The following is a 19463-nucleotide window of genomic DNA, read 5'->3' as shown; positions in this document are numbered from 1 at the left end:
TGGTCCGACCCTCCAAATCCTTACCATTCCAATTCTTCTCTGCCTCCCTGGCGTCTCTTGTGGTTGCAAACGTGACAAAGCCGAACCCTCTTGACCGTTGCGTTTCCCTGTCTTTTACCGCCCGTACTTCCACCAGCGGCCCATATCTGTTGAAGACAGAGGTCAGAACTTCTTCCTCTGTGTTGAAGTTCAGTCCCCCTACGAATAACTTGGAACTTCTGTCGCCATCCCGAGCTGGGGTGGTGTTATTTCCCCTGCGGGGCTCTTTACCCACCCTCGGGTTACCATAAATTTGTCCCCCGGCCAAATCATTCCCGATAATCACAGATACCCCCTCTACAGGAAGCGTGGCTTGTAAACCGACGGTGACCGGTCCTGACACCAAATCGGATTCCAAATGGATGACATGAAGTGGGGCACTAACACAGCCACTGATCCCTTGTAACCGAACACTATCACCAATTGCGGTACTCTTTGACAATGGCAAAATGCCTTCAAGCATTAAGGATTGATGGGCTCCTGTGTCCCTCAATACCCTAACAGGTCTTGGGTTAGTCAAGTCTCCCTCGAGTGAGACAAACCCCTCATAAATAAATGGTTGGTAACTCTTCTGTGGGCGATTTCTTACGCTAGCAATCGCATTCGGAGTTGTAATAGTCGGACTCCGCTCTGGGTTGTCCCTTTTCATGAGGTAACAACTGGACATCAAGTGTCCAGGTTTTTTGCAAAAGGTGCAAGTAGGCCCGGAGGAAAAACTCGTGGTCTGCCTCGGGCCCCCCGGGAAATAAGTTTGTCTTGGGCCCGTAGCCCTCTGATTTCGAACAGTTGGGGTATCCGCATTGTCCCCATAATCCTCTCGAGGCCGCCGCCATGTATTGTCGTTCTCCGCACCGGGTGTTCCATAACTCCCCTGCTGAAGTCTAGGCGAGGAGCTAGGTGTGTGGACCCCTATCCGGTGTGTTAAGGCATAATCATCCGCCATGGTGGCTACTGGTAACACCTGTTAACCTTCACCCCAGAAATTTCCAACAAAGAAAAGCAACAGTATTACTATTATTGGTATTGTTTTTTTTTGTTTTTTTTGTTGTTGTTTTGTCGGCAGAGCAAAACAATTTTGGGAACGTTGGAAAAGTTCCCACTCTTGGGAATTCTTTCCCGGACTAAAATTTAGAAAATTTTATAGATCCCGGACGTAGACCCAATTGCGAATCCGCAAATCGTAATTTGGACGAGCCACCAATTCTGTTACGTGGTCCTCCCGGTAACTACCTGGTCTTGGTGACCCCCGGACCGTGGGAGGACCCCGCCAGAAAGATATCTGATTTATACGCTTTCGTAGCGCAATCAATATGAAAGACACAATAATTCAAGTCAATAAGAAACCCCACACCAAGGATCCGGATTACTTAATAATATATTCTCCATCCATCATCAGCAATCAACAATCCATCAACAATCTTACTAAAATGGCCATCTCATATATTTCTCCCCTTTCCCCACTTACGACCCCTCAATGGTCACTGTCCCTCACAATGTCTCTGGGCCCCTCCAGACCAAGGTGAAGGCCGACTTCTCCGCACACGGGCGGTTGAACGGACCCCTGGCTGACGTGTTCCAAACGTGCACGTCGCGTACCGGGAACAGCTGCTGCAGCGCACACCTCCTTGCAAAGCAAAGCGGGCAAAGCAAAGCGCGGCTTGCAAAGCGCGCGAGGCCCAAGGTGCGACCCGTACGTGTCCTTGTAGACGTTGAGGCGAACTGTGCCGGACGCTTGGTTCCGTGCACGAACCCACGGCAACTTGACGTGTAATCGGTAATTACCCCGCGCAGGTAACTCCTTTCGCCAGACGGGCTTTCAAACGCAGCGTCCCCCACGCTGCTCAATATCGACACCGCTCGCGTCGGAGCTGGGCGAGGAAGAAGAAGATTGCCGCTTCTCCCGGACCTCGTGTCTTTTTCTTCTTCCGGTTCACTATCCCGTTTCCGGTCTCCTGTTATCCGGAGCCTCTCTAACCCTTTAACCACAACAACCTTTAATATAATCTATATAATAATACCGTAAGGACTCGACTTTGTTATCCCTTTTACGCCGCACCCAGTGACCCAATGCCCACGGCACTAATGCATTTTCCATCTATGAACCGCGCTCTTTGTTTATCACGTACAGCCATACTCGAAAAATCTGAATTTGCCGACTTTGGGACCCAAAAGCATCCGATTATCGGCCGATACGATGCCATCTTACGACACCATCGTATTGGCGTCTGCTGGGCGAAGGCGATGCGTGGTGTGATGGGTGGTGTGAACCAAATGGTCTTTATCGTCATTTTAATAAAGTTAAATGGAGTGACGTTTTGGAAACGTTAAATGGAGAAACAGTTTCACAGGAAGAGAATGCAATGCGATGAAGAAGAATCCATCTTTATTTTATTTTTTTGAACCAGATTGAAGCTCCACGAAGTCAAGAATGTGAAACTACGTGAATGTAATAAAATTAAAATGTACATAAACGACACAGTTCTATGAAACAGTTTCACAGGAAGAGAATGCGATGCAATGCGATGAAGAAGAATCCATCTATTCCGCCATTTGTACCGGTGTCATCGATGGCGGTGTACGCTCACCTCATCAGGTGGGTTTACCATAATTTCTTCCATATACTGTGATAACAACGAAGTGAAACCGATCAGCAGCCCATCAGTATCTGCTCTATTCACGGTGCTTAAGTTAATCCTTCAAATCATTTAAAAACAACCCAACGTTGACGAAGCATGGCATACGAGGCCCGTTCAAAAAGTTCACGGAACGACGTACTCTCAAAGGTCTGAGGCCAAAATGTTTGTTTTTTTTCCCCCTTACACAACGGAAACAACAACTGGATAGGTAGGGCCGAGGCCTACGCCTACGTTTCGCTCCTGCATCTGCCACCGTTCATGATTATCAAAGTAGGCTTTACCCTGTTCACGATAAGGTAGAAATCAGTGAGGTGTATACGAAGAGATAAAAGGATGGCATTGACTTCGAGACGGTACGTGATAGTTGGCTGCGGCTGGCTGATGCCACGTTTTTTTTTCCCCTAAGTGCCATGGATGCTGATGGACATAATAAAGGTATCGGCTGATCTCTCATCATAATATTACCCGATGGAAATGAACTGTTTCTTTGTTTGTCATTTCCTGTGCAATAATGTCAAATTGATGTCAGACATCCTTTTCTATTGACAGCTGCGCTCCTTTTCAATGGCATCGTCTATTGATATGCATGTTCTTCTTTCATATAATTTTACACATTCACAATCAGTATTTCAATTCTTGCAGACATTGGAAAGGAAGTTGACTCACAGGCCAACTCTCTGGCTCAATCACAGGCCGACGCACAGGCGATGTAATTGTGAGTAGCATTTTTGCACAAGTGAAAATTGAAAATACACGTTTTTGGTATGTGGCTATGTTAATTAGTGTTTGTTTTGTCTCTAACAATATAAAATACAAAGTCAGGAGGTGACACTTTATACACAGTGTAAGTTGGATTCTACAAAGTGTCGCCTTTTTCTTGATTTTGTTCACACAAATCCAACCCACACCATATAGTCTCATAAAAAATGGCCAGAGTGGTGCTATGCCGATTCCTATTACGAATCCATTCATTTTTCAAAAGTATATCGTAGCGTTGTCATTTAAGTAGATTGCCATAAATACGTTGTTCATATACGCACTCTTCATTCTCATCTTTCTTCCTAACTCTTACTCGGACAAGCAAATCCCCTATGCCATCCATATTGGTACACTCTATCCATACACCACATCCTCCCTTCCGTGGATGTTCCACGGGTTTCGGCTAGTAAACATTAATAAGCAATGACATGAATAGTAACTCCTCTAAATCCGGGATCCGTAACAGGGTTCAGAGGTTTTCCGAGACCAGGGGATAGGGGAGGATCCCGTAACAGTTGTTCGGGTTAGAGGTAGTGTTGGGGTTGTTAGGGTTAGGGGTAGGGTTTGGGTAAGGGTTCGTAGTACGACTTTGGCCTACATTTGGGTAATTCGTCGGATGCCTTTTTCTGAACACTGAGGGAAGCAGTGAAGATGGTTGAGGTTGGCCTTTTTGACACAATCAAGTCTAAATTTACATCGACAAAGTTCAAGTCGCCTGAAGCTCCTTCATGAACGAGTTGGTGGCTCTGAAAAGAGCCGTTTTGTTGTAGCTGTTGATGAACACCACCACAAAAATGTTTAACCACCAAAACCGTAGAGTGTCCGGCCCTGGCGCTTCAAAGCGTACACCACATCCATGGCAGTAACGGTCTTTCGCTTGGCGTGCTCCGTGTAGGTAACAGCATCGCGGATCACATTTTCCAGAAACACCTTGAGAACTCCACGGGTTTCTTCGTAGATGAGACCCGAGATGCGCTTTACCCCACCACGACGAGCAAGGCGACGAATAGCAGGCTTTGTGATTCCCTGGATGTTATCACGCAGTACCTTGCGATGACGTTTAGCACCTCCTTTACCGAGACCCTTTCCACCTTTACCACGTCCAGACATGACCACACCGTTTGATTCCAAAACCGAATAAACTAAACGATGAGTGTTCGCGTGTTTATAATTATATGGATGGTGGTGGTACTGAGGCTTAAAATTGGTGGAGAGCTCGATGTTGTCATTTGCTCTTTAACCTTTGCACTTTGCCTCCCATATTTAATTATTTCCTTGAGAAGAAAGGGTGCCTGCTTGGTTATTTCTACCACGTCCGCGCGTGTGCTCTTTGCACCTCTTGCCGCGCATGATGCCTTACACCTTGCCAACGTCCAACTACACTCGCTCTTCCGGTCCCTTCGCTTTCGCTCAAAGAAACACAGAATCTTGTCAAATGAGGGTGAAGTTCGGCAGTAATTTACGACGATTTCATTCTGAACACAACTGCAGTACTTTGTCAAAATAAACAAAAAATGCAAACGTCCCCGAAGTTATAAATACGCTGCAAAGGTATCAAGTATTATGGAAGGATCGATATTTTCATGATCGGTATTTCAATTTTAATTTTCAAGAAAAGTAAAACTACCCTTTTTGCCGGACTTTAACCTCGTTGAACCACCGTCCATTGTAAATGTCATTTTATTAAGGTTCAAACAATGAATTGTCATGACGTTCAACGGTCTTTCGTTGTAAACAGTAAACAGCACAACATTTCGCTATAATCACGAAGCTTTACTTTAACGCGTGGAAGATCTTTGAAGTTGCCGCATGGAAGACCTTGTACCTCTCTTGGACGACAGGGGATTAATTGAACCAGTCACGTAAATGTAAATGAGATATCACAACAGGTTCGTTTACAACACCTGGATGGAAACAGAACATCACACGAAGCACGAGACAAGAACAGGGGAGAAACCGGGTCGACGATTTTATTCGCGTTTGGATGAAAAAAAACCCTCCAGCCATTGCTTACACCCGTGTGCTGTTGGTGAGTGGTAACCAAGTATCTTCACATTTGTGATGGTCCATGCTAAGATGACCTTGACACGAACCTCCAAAAAGGAGTTTTTTTCTTGTTTGTTTCATTGCCTTGTAAAGGTGGCTGCAGACCGGTGCACATTTCACCATTAACTTTGTGAGGTTTAATTCAGGTCAAAGAAGATATTTTACTCGTGAAAAACAGATTCTGAGCACAGAAACCCCTTGGGCGAAGCCCGAGAACGTGTTCGAGTAAGCAATGTTCTGTCAAAGCAGATCGTCCATGTGCCGTGTCGGGCCGTGGAATGCGGCGAAAGGGCCAGATATTTGAAAAGATGCTTCTCTCCGTTTACCAGGATGTGCTTGTACCTGAAATGATTGTTCGCATTGCGCATGGAGTTATCGTTCATGGGAATAACAAAGCTCAAAGTGACGCAGGAAACACAAACGGAACCCATGGTTTTCCGAACGCTAGCGTTGATTTCTACCACGTCCGCTCCTTCACGCCGTCACTATAACAGGCGACGTGGCGAAGCGACGCTTTATTTGCGCAACACTGAACTTCTTTTTGGATCTTCGTGTTACCTGTCACACTCCTGTTGGTGCGAAATGTCGGAGTCTGTTCCTGTTTCAGCAGCACCTTCAACTTCGGCCCCGTCTGTCAAGCGAAGGAAGAATAAACCTGGCACTTCCAAGACCCTGAAGAAGACTGACGGCACCCTTTCGGAAAAGATCATCAAGGTGGTGGGATCGAGCAAGGAGCGAAATGGTATGTCGCTTGTCGCCTTAAAAAAGGCCCTGGAAGCAGATGGCTACAATGTCCAACGGAATTCCGTTCGTATCAATTCGGCTGTGAAGAGGCTTGTTGCAAGTGGAAATCTTGTGCAGACCAAGGGAACGGGCGCTGCCGGCTCGTTCAAACTGAACAAGGAAAAGAGTGCAAAAGTGAAGAAGAGCACCAGTCCCAGAAAAGTTGTGAAGAGCACAATCAAGTCTAAAGCGGCAAAGAAAGCGACCAAAAAGCCAGCAGTGAAGAAGGTGGTGCGGAAGGTATCTCCCAAGAAACCGAAAAGATCTATCGCCGCTTCTTCGAAGCGATTCAGTAAGTCGCCTGCCAAGGTGAAGAAAAACGTGAAGAAGGTTCTGCCTAAGACCAAGGGAAAGACCAAGACGACGAAACCAAAGGCCAAACTTGCAACCAAGGGGTTGAAGAACAAGAAGGCGACGCTCAAAAAGAAGTGAGAGGAAGAGAAGACGAGAGTCGAGGTGAAGTTTCTCTTGTTCCTCCTCGTCTCACTTGCCCAAAACCCACAACGGCTCTTTTCAGAGCCACCCACCTCGTTCACCTGAAAGGAGCTGATCCGATGGTTCATAAAATCACTGGTGGGGCTGGTACACTGCAAACAACAACTCGGTGCCTCCTACGTGCAGACATAATAGATATAACCTTTTCGACGGTATTTGATGAAGTGGTTTGTGAAAGAGCTTTATAAACAAGAGCACGAGGTTCAAATTATTTGCAAGACCAACAAAAGTTGTTTCATATTCATTCATAACTTATTTATATCAAACAATGACCAAAGAATGACAAGTCACGTGATTAATGATGCAATGTTGTTAAATATGCAACACTCAAAGTGTGCCATCACGACTACGATTACTTGGTATTTAATAAATCACTAATTTCTAAGATCGCTTCGTAATTGACCCACGTGCCCCAATGTACAGGAACAATGTCCGACCAATAAATGAAACTTGCCCCATTTGACATTGACACAGGTCGTTGACCATCCCCGTTTACCTGTAAACCCAGTGCCTCATGTCAGGAAAGGCTCTTCACACTTCACACGATTCTTCGTCCTCCCTCTGCACTAAGATTCCTCATTCGGCGCAGTATTTATGAACCGCACACTGTACGATGCATATGTGGAGATTATGCTTTTGTACATGTTCTGTTTCAATATTTAATTCATTAAAACATTCAATATTTAATTAAGTAATAATATAACAAACATTTAATTCAATATTTAATGAAGTAATAATATAACAAACATTTAATTCAATATTTAATGAAGTAATAATATAACAAACATTTAATTCAATATTTAATTAAGTAATAATATAACAAACATTTAATTCAATATTTAATTAAGTAATAATATAACAAACATTTAATTCAATATTTAATGAAGTAATAATATAACAAACATTTAATTCAATATTTAATTTAATTCATTTTGCAAATACAGCGCAGAGTTTCATGGGCCTCACTGTTTCATCCTGTTTATCACGACCACAGATGGCGAGGTTTGCATTGAAATCAGAAAAAGCCAAATGAACATTCGCACGTCTCCATGAAAGATGAAAGTGGAACCGAGGCTTTCTATTGGTCGATAGTTCGACATGATCACCCATTCCACTTTGACTCCATCGCTTTGTGATGGGTGCGAATGGGACGGGGTGAGGGGTGAGGGGTGAGGGGGTATTCGGTGGGGGAGGGGCGGCGAAAGCTCCTCGTGCCCTTTCACTTTTCACCTCCCTTTGCGCATGCGCGTTTCGTCCTTTCAACCTCTGCACTTGATGGTCAACTCGTGTTCGCTTCGCCCTCACTGAAGGAAAGACGGAATTTTGTCAAAGGAGGTTGGAAGTTAAAATGAATTACAATTTTATTCGGAACACAACATGAACTGAACAAGTCAGGAAAGTAAACAACGAGCGAGAACGTTACCAAGTTAGAAAAACGATTCCAAGGTAAGAGTCAAGGTAAGATTCCAAGGTAAGAATCTTGATTCTGATGAACCTTGCTCTGTTGCAGGGTCAGTGCTGTCGAAGTAGTTTCATGGCAATGGTAAAACTGGGTGGTTTGCCATTACCTTCGCAGCATTTAGTTAGGGCAGGAATTTGTGATTTGTTCAGGGTGCCGGTGATAGCTCGCCTCCTCTTCCCGAAAGACACCATGGGAATTTTAACGTCCACCAACTAGTGAAGTCAGACGAAACACCCAATTTAACATCCACCCGAGGGAAGGCACACACAACCCTAACCACAACCGATTGATTGAAACACTGGGACGACAGTTCATAGTTTGGTCGGGGTTCAACCCAGGTTTCGAGGCGACTGTGCGCACCTCCACGCCGTCCTATCAAGTAATGAGCGTGTTTAATACGAACCTTTCCACCGCCCTTCACCTACTCTCGACATGATTTATGCACATCTTTGTAAATCAAAAGAACCTGCTTGAAGTCGTGTCTATTGTTGCGAATTGGGTTATTTTGAAGGGAATGCGGATCAAGAATGATACACGCCCACTTTTCATCCGCCCAATAGCTGATCATGACGTTGGGTACTCCGCCTCCAAACTCTCTGTGTACAACAACTGAAATCTGAGCTGTATGTTGAAGGTTTCAAGATGATGATTCCTTGAAGTGCACCAGTGCAAGTGGTGGAGTTGCAGTCAGATTTCTTTTATCATGGTATTTGAGGTTTCAAGAACAAATGGGCTGAGTGCATTGAAATGAAGGCTGATTACATTGAGATACAGTTGAAAACCTATCGTGTTTCTATATACTGTACTTAAAACGCCAAAAATTTGAATGCCTTCACACAAATGCTCCACAATAACTTATCTTTCTTTTTTATCACAAGCACTCTATATACTCTGTGCAGTGCTGTTCTCAACATTTTTCAGATTACCGATTGTGCCTTCATTATTGCAATGCTAGAACGCAACAATAGTCAGTAAATAGAATCTCTCATTTGGTATCAAGCTCAATAAAAAATATTTGAAATGCTGTTTGTACTAATATCGCTGCTTGTTTGACTGTGATTGTTCTATTGGAATACTAGCAGGGACCCATGGAACGAAAACCCTCCCTTTATTTGGCCAGTGTATAGGCAATTAGTATTTTACTAGAATTCACCAAATGTCCGTCCGTCCGTCTGTCTGTCTGTCTGTCTGTCTGTCTGTTCGAAGGTACCGTAAAAACTGCAGAACCGATCACAAAGATATTTTTGGTGGATAATCCTGGGATCTCCAGGAGTAAAATAGGCTATTTAGTTTTCCCAATTTCAGCTTTAGTCTCTAGCATTCTCAGGTTTGGACTCCCGCATAACATTCGCGTTCGCATAACGTTCATTGTTACTCCCGCCAGGGAGTAATGCATTCATTTGTGTGTGTGTGTGTGCATGTGCGTGTGTGTGTGTGTGTGTGTGTGTGTGTGTGTGTGTGTGTGTGCGTGCGTGCACGCACGCGCTCGTTCGTTCGTTCGTTCGTGTGTTGTGAACAAGATATCTGGAAAAGTTCTGAACGGATTTGGATGAAAGTTGGTGGGATGATTGCCCTTGGCATAAGGAAGAATTAATTAGTTTTTGGTGAAGCTCAGGATATTATTCCAGATCCAGGAATTTTTTTTGGAAATGTTTATGGGAAAGATTTTTTCTGTTTTACTGCATTAAAGCTTTTATTCTTATTCTTAAATGATGTTTTTCTCCTCTAATTCCGAGATATATCAAAATATTCTCTGACAGTTAGGGCTTACTTTCTTTTTCATTTATTGTTTTGGGGAGAGGGGATGTTAAACAAAACGTATTATTCCAACTAAACCCACGGCGGGAGTATGCGCTCTACTGAGTGGCGTTCTCGTTCTCATTGTGACGATGTTGCTTTCCCGGGTGCCGCGCGATCGGTGCAGCCGTTTTGCGGCACCCGGGAAAGCAACATGTCTCCATAGATCGCTAACAGATCGCTGTCTCCATCGATCTTGCCAAGGCCGTAACAGCTATCGGCTCAAAATCCTTTTAACTGTTGATTTGGCACAGTTACACGTATCGGGAAACATGTCTCCATTATATGTATCGGGAGTACATACGACATAGCGATTGTGAACACGATTATCAATCACGATTGACGATCACGATCATAGTGTATCGATCACGATTTGAAACACGATGGAATAATATTTACCGATATGAACAGTGAAGTGGCTTTTATTGAAATTCGAAAGATACTGTTTAGATTTTGATGATTTGCGTGTGTTATGATTCAACGGATGTTTATATGAATCGTTTAAAATGAAAAAAACCTTCAATTTCTGATATTTTGCCTTTTCATTTGGGCCTCCCAATTGAAGCCCCGCCCATAGGGTGGGTACCGTTGCTAGTAGTATTAATACGTCATTGCAGCACGATTTATTATCTTCAACGATAAAAAGTCGTTCTTGGCCATGGGAAATACCATCGTGGGTTCTGAAATAATACACCGCTTTAATAATGAAGGTTGTTTAGTACAGTATTATTGGCCTTTCCATACTGTCATTGGAAGCTCCATGACGCATATGTTTTTGATATGATTTCAACAATCGGTTTGTTTGTGTGTCACATTGAATGAAAAACGCAAAGGTAGAGCATAGCAATTGTGATATATGACAGGTTCTGACAGGAAATTAAAATGGCGGTCGGTGGAGTCAGCCATCATACGCTGTCGTACGCCCTAATGACATAATAGATGTAATGACGTAGCGTGACAGACGGACACAAAACTTCCGCTACTTTAATATTGTTGCAGATCTCCAACGTTGGCCTTCCCCTTACCAAGGGGGGATTAATCCCCTTGTCTTTTTACTTGCCTACGCGATCCGGGGCTATCACGTTCCTTCCGGTCGGTATTAAATAGGGTTGTAAGCCGAATTAGTCTTATTACCTAAGTATTAACACCGGCCGTGAAGCAAGGAAATAATCCCACCCGAACCACGGTTTCAGTGGACACACCGAGCGATAGCGAGCCGCGATTCGGGCCGTTAACAGGTACTAAACCCGATTGGAGCGGTTCCTAGTCATGCCACGCTTACCCAATTGAGAAATCACTAAGACGGTCGAATCAGGAAAACAGGAAGAACAGGAATTTATTACACACTTTGTACAAATAAGAAGAGGAAGAGAAAGAGCAATGTACAGTGAAGAGGAAGAAGCAGATACACAGGGCAGCCTTACACAGTCTTATACTTATCCCTGGACACGGGCCCGTTCGCACTCAGTCACACTCTCAGACTCACTCACACGGGGTTGTAGATGGTCGGGTTGAGGGTCCACCGATGGCGTCCACAGCTCGCTCTGGTCCCCGACTCGTACCACGAAGCAGATGGTGATGGTAGACGGCAGGCAAAATTGCCGCGTGTCGGTGGCGCAGATCGGACAATTATATGGGGGGGGGGATCGGTAAGCTGGCGATTATACTGGCGTATGTAATAGTTGTACCGGCGCCTTTATACGTGCTCCTGGTATAGCTCGGTACAATGCGCCACTTCCACAATGCTTTCCCAATGATGTCACCAAAGCGCCTTTCCCACTCGAGTCCTTGAAACCAGCAATGCAATGCGCTCCCACCAAGTCCTTCAGAGGGCTCTCTTCTCAATACTCTTCACACGAACTTGACGAGCGCCTCTCCCTTCTCATAACTCGTCACAGCGCGGCTCTCCTCATAACTCAAGCCCACGACTCGAGCGCCTGCCTCTCCCTTCTCATAACTGAGGTGGGGGCCTCGCGCAACGGGTTTTATTGCCATGCCCAGCGAACCCTCTGGAACCTCTAGCCACACCCCGTCAGGCGATGTCGCCTCAGCCCTGATTGGTTGTTGGGGTCTTACCGGCTCCACCCTTGATGGCTGCCTGACGTGGCCACACCCCCACCCTTGCGCTCCGCCCCCTTTTCGGGCCTCACCTCGTGGCATTTGGGCTGGTTTCAGCATCCTAATGCGAGGAGCAATGGGGTGCAGACAGGATGGGCGCACTGGGGATTGGGGTGCAGACTGGATGGTGTGCAATGGAGTCGATTGGAGGGAGGCTGCAAACTGAACGGGGCCTACTCTTATTTGTTTTACACAACGCAGATGATAACTATTGGAAATGGCCTTATCTCACATATACTAAGAAATAACTAACGTTCTAAGGTGACCTACGTGTTGCATGTGGCCTAACTATGGGGTGCAACCTTTAACCTTTATTACTCCAATATGTACACTTTCAGAACCGCAACAATATATAGATTATACAAAAAATGGAAATCTCTTCCCTTAGTACAAGTTCCTTCATTGTACTCGACAGTGGCGCAAGAAGGGCTGGAGCCAGTGTCCCCTCCTGCTGGTGCCTCTCAGCAGCTCTGTCCTTATGCAGCATGCGGGGAATGTCGTTACGGAGATCACTGTGTCTATCTGCATGTGGACTACTGTGACATGTGTGGCCTTCAGGTTCTGCATCCTTGTGACAAGGACCAGCGATCTGAACACAAACGGGTAAAAAATCACCTGAGATTGCATGCTCTACCAGTTGCTTAAGTAAGTGCAGCAGCGATGTTTATAATAGAACTACTTTCTTAACTTCAAGTAGCAGATACGTTTTCATGCTAAAATTGACAACAGCATATCTGATTTGAAGCTTTTTATGGATTCGGAATTTATTTTTTTTGACATTTAGCAGGATTATTTTTCTTGTTTGATGTCCAAACCATGGGAGCTGGTCAAAGGTGCTTGATAGGTTGTTTTTTTTTCAATGCAAATAATACAAAGCTCCTTGCATCTCTTCATTTGCTTGAGGCAGACAATTTCTCTCTAGATGGTGCCTGTCATGATTTGCACCAATGTGCAATGTAAATGGATATCTTTAACATGGTGGCGTTGGCTGTCAGGCTTGCCTAGCAGCACACGAGAAGGACATGGAGGCCGCTTTTGCAGTTCAATGCAGCAATGAGGTGGTTTGTGGTATCTGCATGGAGATTGTTTATGAGAAAGCACGCACTGCCGAAAGGCGCTTTGGCATCCTGAGCATCTGCAACCACGTGTACTGTTTGTCCTGCATTCGCAAGTGGCGGAGGACCAAGCAGCTTGAGAGCAAAGTTATAAAGTATGGAGTCAAACTGTGATCACTGTGCTACATTCCTCATACACCACTAAATTAGCTATGTTTTACTGTATTTGCAAGGATTGATAGTTTTTTCATGGATATTTCTCATGGTTATAAGTGAACTAACCCAAATTCTATTAATGCTTCTTTGTTTTCTTTTTATGCCCTCAAAGACGAATTCGCTGGAGGCATTGTTTTTGTGTTGTCTGTCCCTCCGTGATCGGTTTTTGTTCCCGCAATAACTTAAGAACGGCTGAAGGGATCCAAGTTATACTTGGTACAAGTCTATATAATAATATAAAAATAACCTGCTAAGATTATAGGGTCAAAAGGTCAGGGGTCCCTTAAAGTAAAAAAGCTATTACCTCGCTAACTTGAACCAGTGATGGGACTTTGACCAAACTTGGTACAAGTATGCAGTATGATGCAAAGATGAACTGGTTAGATTTCAGCGTCAAAGGTCAGAGGTCATGTCAGGTAAAAATGTGATGCTTGAAAACAGCTGAAGGGATTTAAATCAAACTTGGTACAAGTATGTAATAATGTGGGCGGAGGCATACAGGGTGAGTCATAAGTAGCGCCCGATTTCTGTTTTTTGGTACACTTCCAGCTTGGTACACTTCCGTAATAATTTTCCCCCGAATAAATGGTTAGATAAACATGTCATTCATTTATTTATACCTTCTTGTACACTGTAATACAAATGTCAAACAAACAATCAACTGACAGAAATATATATATATATATATATATATATATATATATATATATATATATATATATATATATATATATATACATATATATATATATATATATATATATATATATATATATATATATATTGTTATGGAACCCAACGTCGGCCTCTGTTCCCCTTATCGAGGGGGGATTAATCCCCTCGTCTATAACTGACCGACGTGGTCCCTGACGCTGCACAGCTACCCCCGAAGAGGCAGGTGCACAACCTCATTCGTACCGCGGACAGATGTTAATTGCCGAGCGGTTTTAGCAACCGCGGCACGAACTATTAACAGAACTAGACCCGATCCTTAAACGGTGGCCAAAATCGCGCCACATATACTCAATGGGGAAACCTCTAAAGCGACCGAACGAGCATGAAGAAGAAAAAGACAAAGTAGGGAATAACAGGATTTATTATTATTTACACACAACTAAAGCAGAAGAGAAACAATCAAAGTAATGCACAAGGAAATGGAAGAATCAGAAGGACACAGTGCAAATATTAACTTATATTATACAGTCTTACTTAACCCCAGGGACAAGACACACAGAACAAACTCACGTACACGAATGGGGAAATTGCAGAGTGGATTGGCTGGAGGGAGAGGAAGGTTCAGCTGGAACCGGAGCATGGTCGGGCCGGGAGTGAGCAGCCGCCGCTCTTTCTCGATCGGTGCATTCAGCAGCCGCCGTTCCTTCGCGGCCATGGTCGAAACTGCCGTCAAAGCCCCGAAGCTGCGGTCGTTCAAAGCTGCGATGGTTCCAAAGCTGCGTGGTGGAGTCAAAGCTCATCTCTCTTGTGGGGGCGTTGCGTGACGGGTTCGCTCTCTGACGCATCTCCTCCCTCCAATCCTCCTTTGGCACCACCTTCTTTGTATCTCTTGCTGTATCTCTCCTGCGCGATCGTCGCACGCTTGTCTCATCCCTTCAGCGTGGGTGTGACACGCCCTCGTCGGTTTCGGTCCCGCCCTCCCCCGTGCTCTGTTTCGTGACCTTACATGGCAATGCCCCGGGCTTGTCTCCTTATTTGGGCATGGGGCTGAACAGCCCCGCCCCTCCTGGCGTGCCCTGGGCTTGCCTCTTCCCGGCGACCCCGCCCCTCCTGTTCAAACAGAGCACGGAGCACATATTCACTATAGCAGCGAAATGAGAGGGCGCGCACCCCATGCTTGTGAAACTGCTTTACCCAGAGATGGAGAGTTTGGCTGGGAAATGTAATTATTGAAGGGGAGCTATTCTTATTTGATTCGGTGCAATGGAGTGTCAACTAATGGAAGACACAGCCTTTAACGAACATAGAATAAGGGAATAACTATTTAGAGGTTCTAAAATTTGCTAGGTGTATGCGGTGACTTAACTAAGGGGACGACCATTGATCTTGGTTCTTAAAGGAGGTAGTTACAACAATCATGACACTTACACAGGGTGATATTTTACAACAATTCTCAAATCCACAACAATATATATATATATATATATATATATATATATATATGTATATATATATATATATATGTATATATATATATATGTGTATATATATCTATATATATATATATATATATATATATATATATATATGCATATATATATATATATATATATATATATATATATATATATATATATATATATATATATATATATATAAAACGTAAATCGGGCGCTACTTCTGACTCACCCTGTATAGGTCGACGTCGCGATGGCGAAGATTGCCTTTCTAGTTATTTTTAAATAGTGGCGACTACAACTATCCAATAAATTTATAGTTGACCTTTGAGGTGCTCAAACTATTTAAAAGGTTAATTACTGCTTTTATCATATTATTTCTGCTGTCTTCCTGTTTTGGTTGTTTTTTGTTGCATGCACAGTATATATATATAGCCTAGTTATGGTTTATATACAGGTGTTGTTTATTCGCAATTTTGTTGAAAAGTCTACAAATGTGGCTAGTGGAAACAAGGCATTGGACTCAAACTTACGTCTACTTCATGTGCAAATGATTATCATAGCAAATTATCATATAATGGAAGAAGTGCCTTTGGTTTTGTTTTGTTTTTGTGAGTTTGTGGCTTAACTTTAATGCATTCCGAAATCGCTGGAAAAACTAGAGCAATGCCACTGTGTCGCCAATATGCCTCCACATAGTCCCACAATGGGTAGATGCCCTCGTTCACTGTCCTAAAAATAAACAAGTTTGATTTAAATCCCTTCACCTGTTTTCAAGTATCACATTTTCACCAGCCATGACAGGTTTCACATTGATCGGTGAAGCAGTTTCAGAGAAGAGATTTTTTTATATCGGCTTTCAAGCTAATATGGCTGTCACACCACGTGACATATGACCTTTAAAAATGTACCATCTGCATATTGTCACGCAACTCCGATTAACACCAGAGTTGTGGATGCCGATCACGAAGGCTTTATCTTCCGAGGCAAAAACTCAATGGCAGATTCCAAAACCAAAAGCCCCAAGTGCGCGGAATGGAGGGGAACGGCGAGAGCCCCCACAGCCTTAACTATTAAAATCAACCACCCGGTAAACTGCGTTCAGAAATATGTACAGAAAATAATATAAGGGTTTATTGGGAAAAGCGAGGACAGTAAAAGCACGCGCCGGTAATAAATATCCTAAATCAGGATCCCGCACACCGACTTCAGAAACAAAACGAGGGATTATGAATTACGAAAGAAACACATCTTTTGTGCAAAATGTACGCAGAGCTCGGGCTTACAGTCACGTGAAAAAGTAAGTACACCCCATGTAAAGTTTTGACTTTTTCAACATATTTCAACATACAGCTATTTGATCTTCATTTCAACAATATTGATAGATAAAGGTGATATGATACAACAAATATCATGAAACATTTACATTTTGTAGTCCATTGTATAATTTAAATAAACATAAATGCAAATTTCGCATGAGGAAAAAGTAAGTACACCCTTGTCTCTAATAGGTGGTATTGCCCCCTTTGGCAGAAACAACCTCAAGTAGGCGTTTCTTAGAACTGTCTACCAGTCTCTGACATCGACTGGTAGAAAATTTTGCCCACTCCTCCATGCAGAATTCTTTCAGCTGTGCGATGTTTGAGGGGTTTCTTGCATGCACAGCTCGTTTCAAATCCCCCCACAACATCTCGATGGGATTTAGATCCGGGCTTTGACTTGGCCATTCCAGAACGCTCCATTTCTTTCTTTTCAGCCATTCCTTGGTGGATTTACTGGTATGTTTAGGGTCATTGTCATGTTGCAAGGTCCACCTTCGGTTGAGCTTCAACTTTCCGACAGATGGCCTCACATTATCCTCAAGCACCCTCTGGTACAATGAAGAATTCATAGTGGATTCTTTGATGGTGAGCTTCCCAGGCCCTGATGCAGCAAAGCTGCCACAAACCATAATATTTCCACCACCATGCTTTACAGTTGGTATCAGGTTCTTGTGGTCAAATGCTGTCTTTGGTTTTCGCCAAACATGTCTTCTGGTACTGTGGCCAAATAGCTCTACCTTTGACTCATCTGTCCAGAGCACATTGTTCCATAAGTGCTGGTCTTTGCCTCGGTGTTCATTGGCAAACTTTATTCTTGCCCTGATGCTCTTTCTGGACATCAACGGTTTCCTCCTGGCACACCTCCCATGTAGATCAAATTTGTGCAGCCACTTTCTAATGGTAGACTCGTGCACTTTGACATCAACAGTGGCAAGAGCTACCTGTAGGTCCCGTGATGACATTCTGGGGTTCTTGGAGACTTCTTTCATCATCTTGCGGTCTGCTCTCGGGCTGAACTTGCTGGGGCGGCCTGGCCTGAACAAGTTGGCAATTGTTTGGAATCTTCTCCACTTGTAGATGATCTTCCGGACAGTCGAATGATTGATTTCAAATTGTTTGGAGATCTTTTTAAATCCCTTCCCAGACTCGTAGGCATCTATAACCTTCTCTCTGAAGGCCTCAGAGAGCTCTTTTGATCGAGGCATGGTGACGCCGCCCACTTCAACAACAAAGAGCAAACCAAACTAAATGTCTGAGGTTTAAATAAGACAGGTTCCTCCAAGATCCTCTCTAACGATGTTCTAATCATTTGCACCTGAGCTGGTGCACCTGATTCTAATTTTAGGTATTTGAAGTAGTGATAAATGTCGGGGTGTACTTACTTTTTCCACATGCGAAATTTGCATTTATGTTTATTTAAATTATACAATGGGCTACAAAATGTAAATGTTTCATGATATTTGTTACATTATATCACCTTTATCTATCAATATTGTTGAAATGAAGATCAAATAGCTGTATGTTGAAATATGTTGAAAAAGTCAAAACTTTACATGGGGTGTACTTACTTTTTCACGTGACTGTACCTGTCTCGTCGTCTTCCTTGGCTGCTGTCCAACACCGCTCCGCCCGGCCCGACGGCACACCATGAGGTCCTTCGCTCCAAGTCCCACAAGGCCTCGCTCCAAGCGCCAAGTGTCCCACGCAGGCTAGCGGCTCCACACGAGGTCGACTCGGACAAAAGTCCTGCCGCATCTCAAACCCAACTGCTCAAAACGGACTGCACTGCACTGCCACAATCCAACTGCTCGGGATCAACTGCCAACTCTGCCCATGCGCACCTCAAACGAACTGCCTGGCATTCTTTGATCTGACCTCCAACTGCGCAATAGCGTTCGGCAACTAACTCGTACGAACTGCACTCATATCAACTCTCTATCACGTTCTCTCTGAAACTGGCGCTCGGCCCTCGTTATAGCCACGGCTGGTGACGTCAGTCTTGGCGTGCTGCCAGCCAATCAGAGCCTCCACTGACTCGCCGGCTCGCCCAGGGGCACGCCCACTGCACCACTCCCACTCTCGTCCTCTGTTCCATGGCCATAGCACGTGCTATGCGAGATGGATAGGCCTCTCGGAGGTGTAAATGGTGGCGGCCATTATCGGTGGTGTCCTGGCCTGATTTCTTCCTTGGTCATCTCAGGGGGGAGGGCGTTATTTAGTGTTGTACTAAAGGTCCTAACTAAGTGTCTATGTGGTCTGCAATGCCAAAAGGGACAAAGGTTTGGCCAACCAGGGCTTTTGCACACACGCAAGATTGGAGGTCACGTCTTTTCGAAGCTGTCCATGCGCTCACGCTTTCGAAGTTGCCATTTTTCACAATTGTGTTTTTGTCGAAACTGTATCTATCTTTCGGTGTGTGTACCTATAGTGTGTCTTTAGTAAGATTCTCGGTGTTAATTTTTCAGACATGTATACAAAATCGTCGGTTAATTCGTGTCGCGTATTCTGAGGCCTAGTAGGCTACCGTGTCCGACCTTGAGGCTTTGTTTTTCTCTCAGCGGTTCGTCGATTGCGCTGCAATTACTTCCGTTCTCTGTTTTTGT

General features: G+C 44.2%; 4 protein-coding genes across 4 annotated transcripts in view; 2 read left to right on the top strand and 2 right to left on the bottom strand.

Moving 5' to 3' along the window:
- Positions 1–19463, bottom strand: part of LOC137424863 (histone H2B 1/2-like) — a 61718-nt gene that overhangs the window by 17947 nt on the left and 24308 nt on the right. The gene's annotated exons all lie outside the window — the stretch shown is intronic.
- The window catches only part of LOC137424845 (putative E3 ubiquitin-protein ligase makorin-1), a 78684-nt gene continuing 62364 nt past the window's right edge, over positions 3144–19463 (top strand). Inside the window, exons 1-3 of the mRNA XM_078776053.1 lie at positions 3144–3390; positions 12551–12738; positions 13131–13345. Of these exons, the coding sequence (XP_078632179.1) occupies positions 3240–3390; positions 12551–12738; positions 13131–13345 (554 nt within the window). The 5' untranslated portion in view covers positions 3144–3239. The remainder of the gene's footprint in view (positions 3391–12550; positions 12739–13130; positions 13346–19463) is intronic.
- On the bottom strand, positions 4233–4544 carry LOC137426183 (histone H4). Its single transcript, XM_068114873.2, has one exon. It carries the CDS (start codon positions 4542–4544, stop codon positions 4233–4235), a length of 312 nt encoding a protein of 103 aa, XP_067970974.1.
- On the top strand, positions 6005–7518 carry LOC137424850 (histone H1.01-like). The gene has a single exon (XM_068112714.2). It carries the CDS (start codon positions 6063–6065, stop codon positions 6693–6695), a length of 633 nt encoding a protein of 210 aa, XP_067968815.2. The 5' UTR covers positions 6005–6062; the 3' UTR covers positions 6696–7518.

Source organism: Myxine glutinosa, chromosome 4 (assembly GCF_964187855.1).
Source record: "Myxine glutinosa chromosome 4, kmMyxGlut1.1, whole genome shotgun sequence".
NCBI lineage: Eukaryota > Metazoa > Chordata > Myxini > Myxiniformes > Myxinidae > Myxine > Myxine glutinosa.
This window is presented reverse-complemented; position numbering and strand designations above follow the sequence as displayed.

What these genes read in the sequence shown, in the direction of transcription:
- LOC137426183 (XM_068114873.2), bottom strand. Translation starts at nt 4,544, where the DNA reads ATGTCTGGACGTGGTAAAGGTGGAAAGGGTCTCGGTAAAGGAGGTGCT.
- LOC137424850 (XM_068112714.2), top strand. Translation starts at nt 6,063, where the DNA reads ATGTCGGAGTCTGTTCCTGTTTCAGCAGCACCTTCAACTTCGGCCCCG.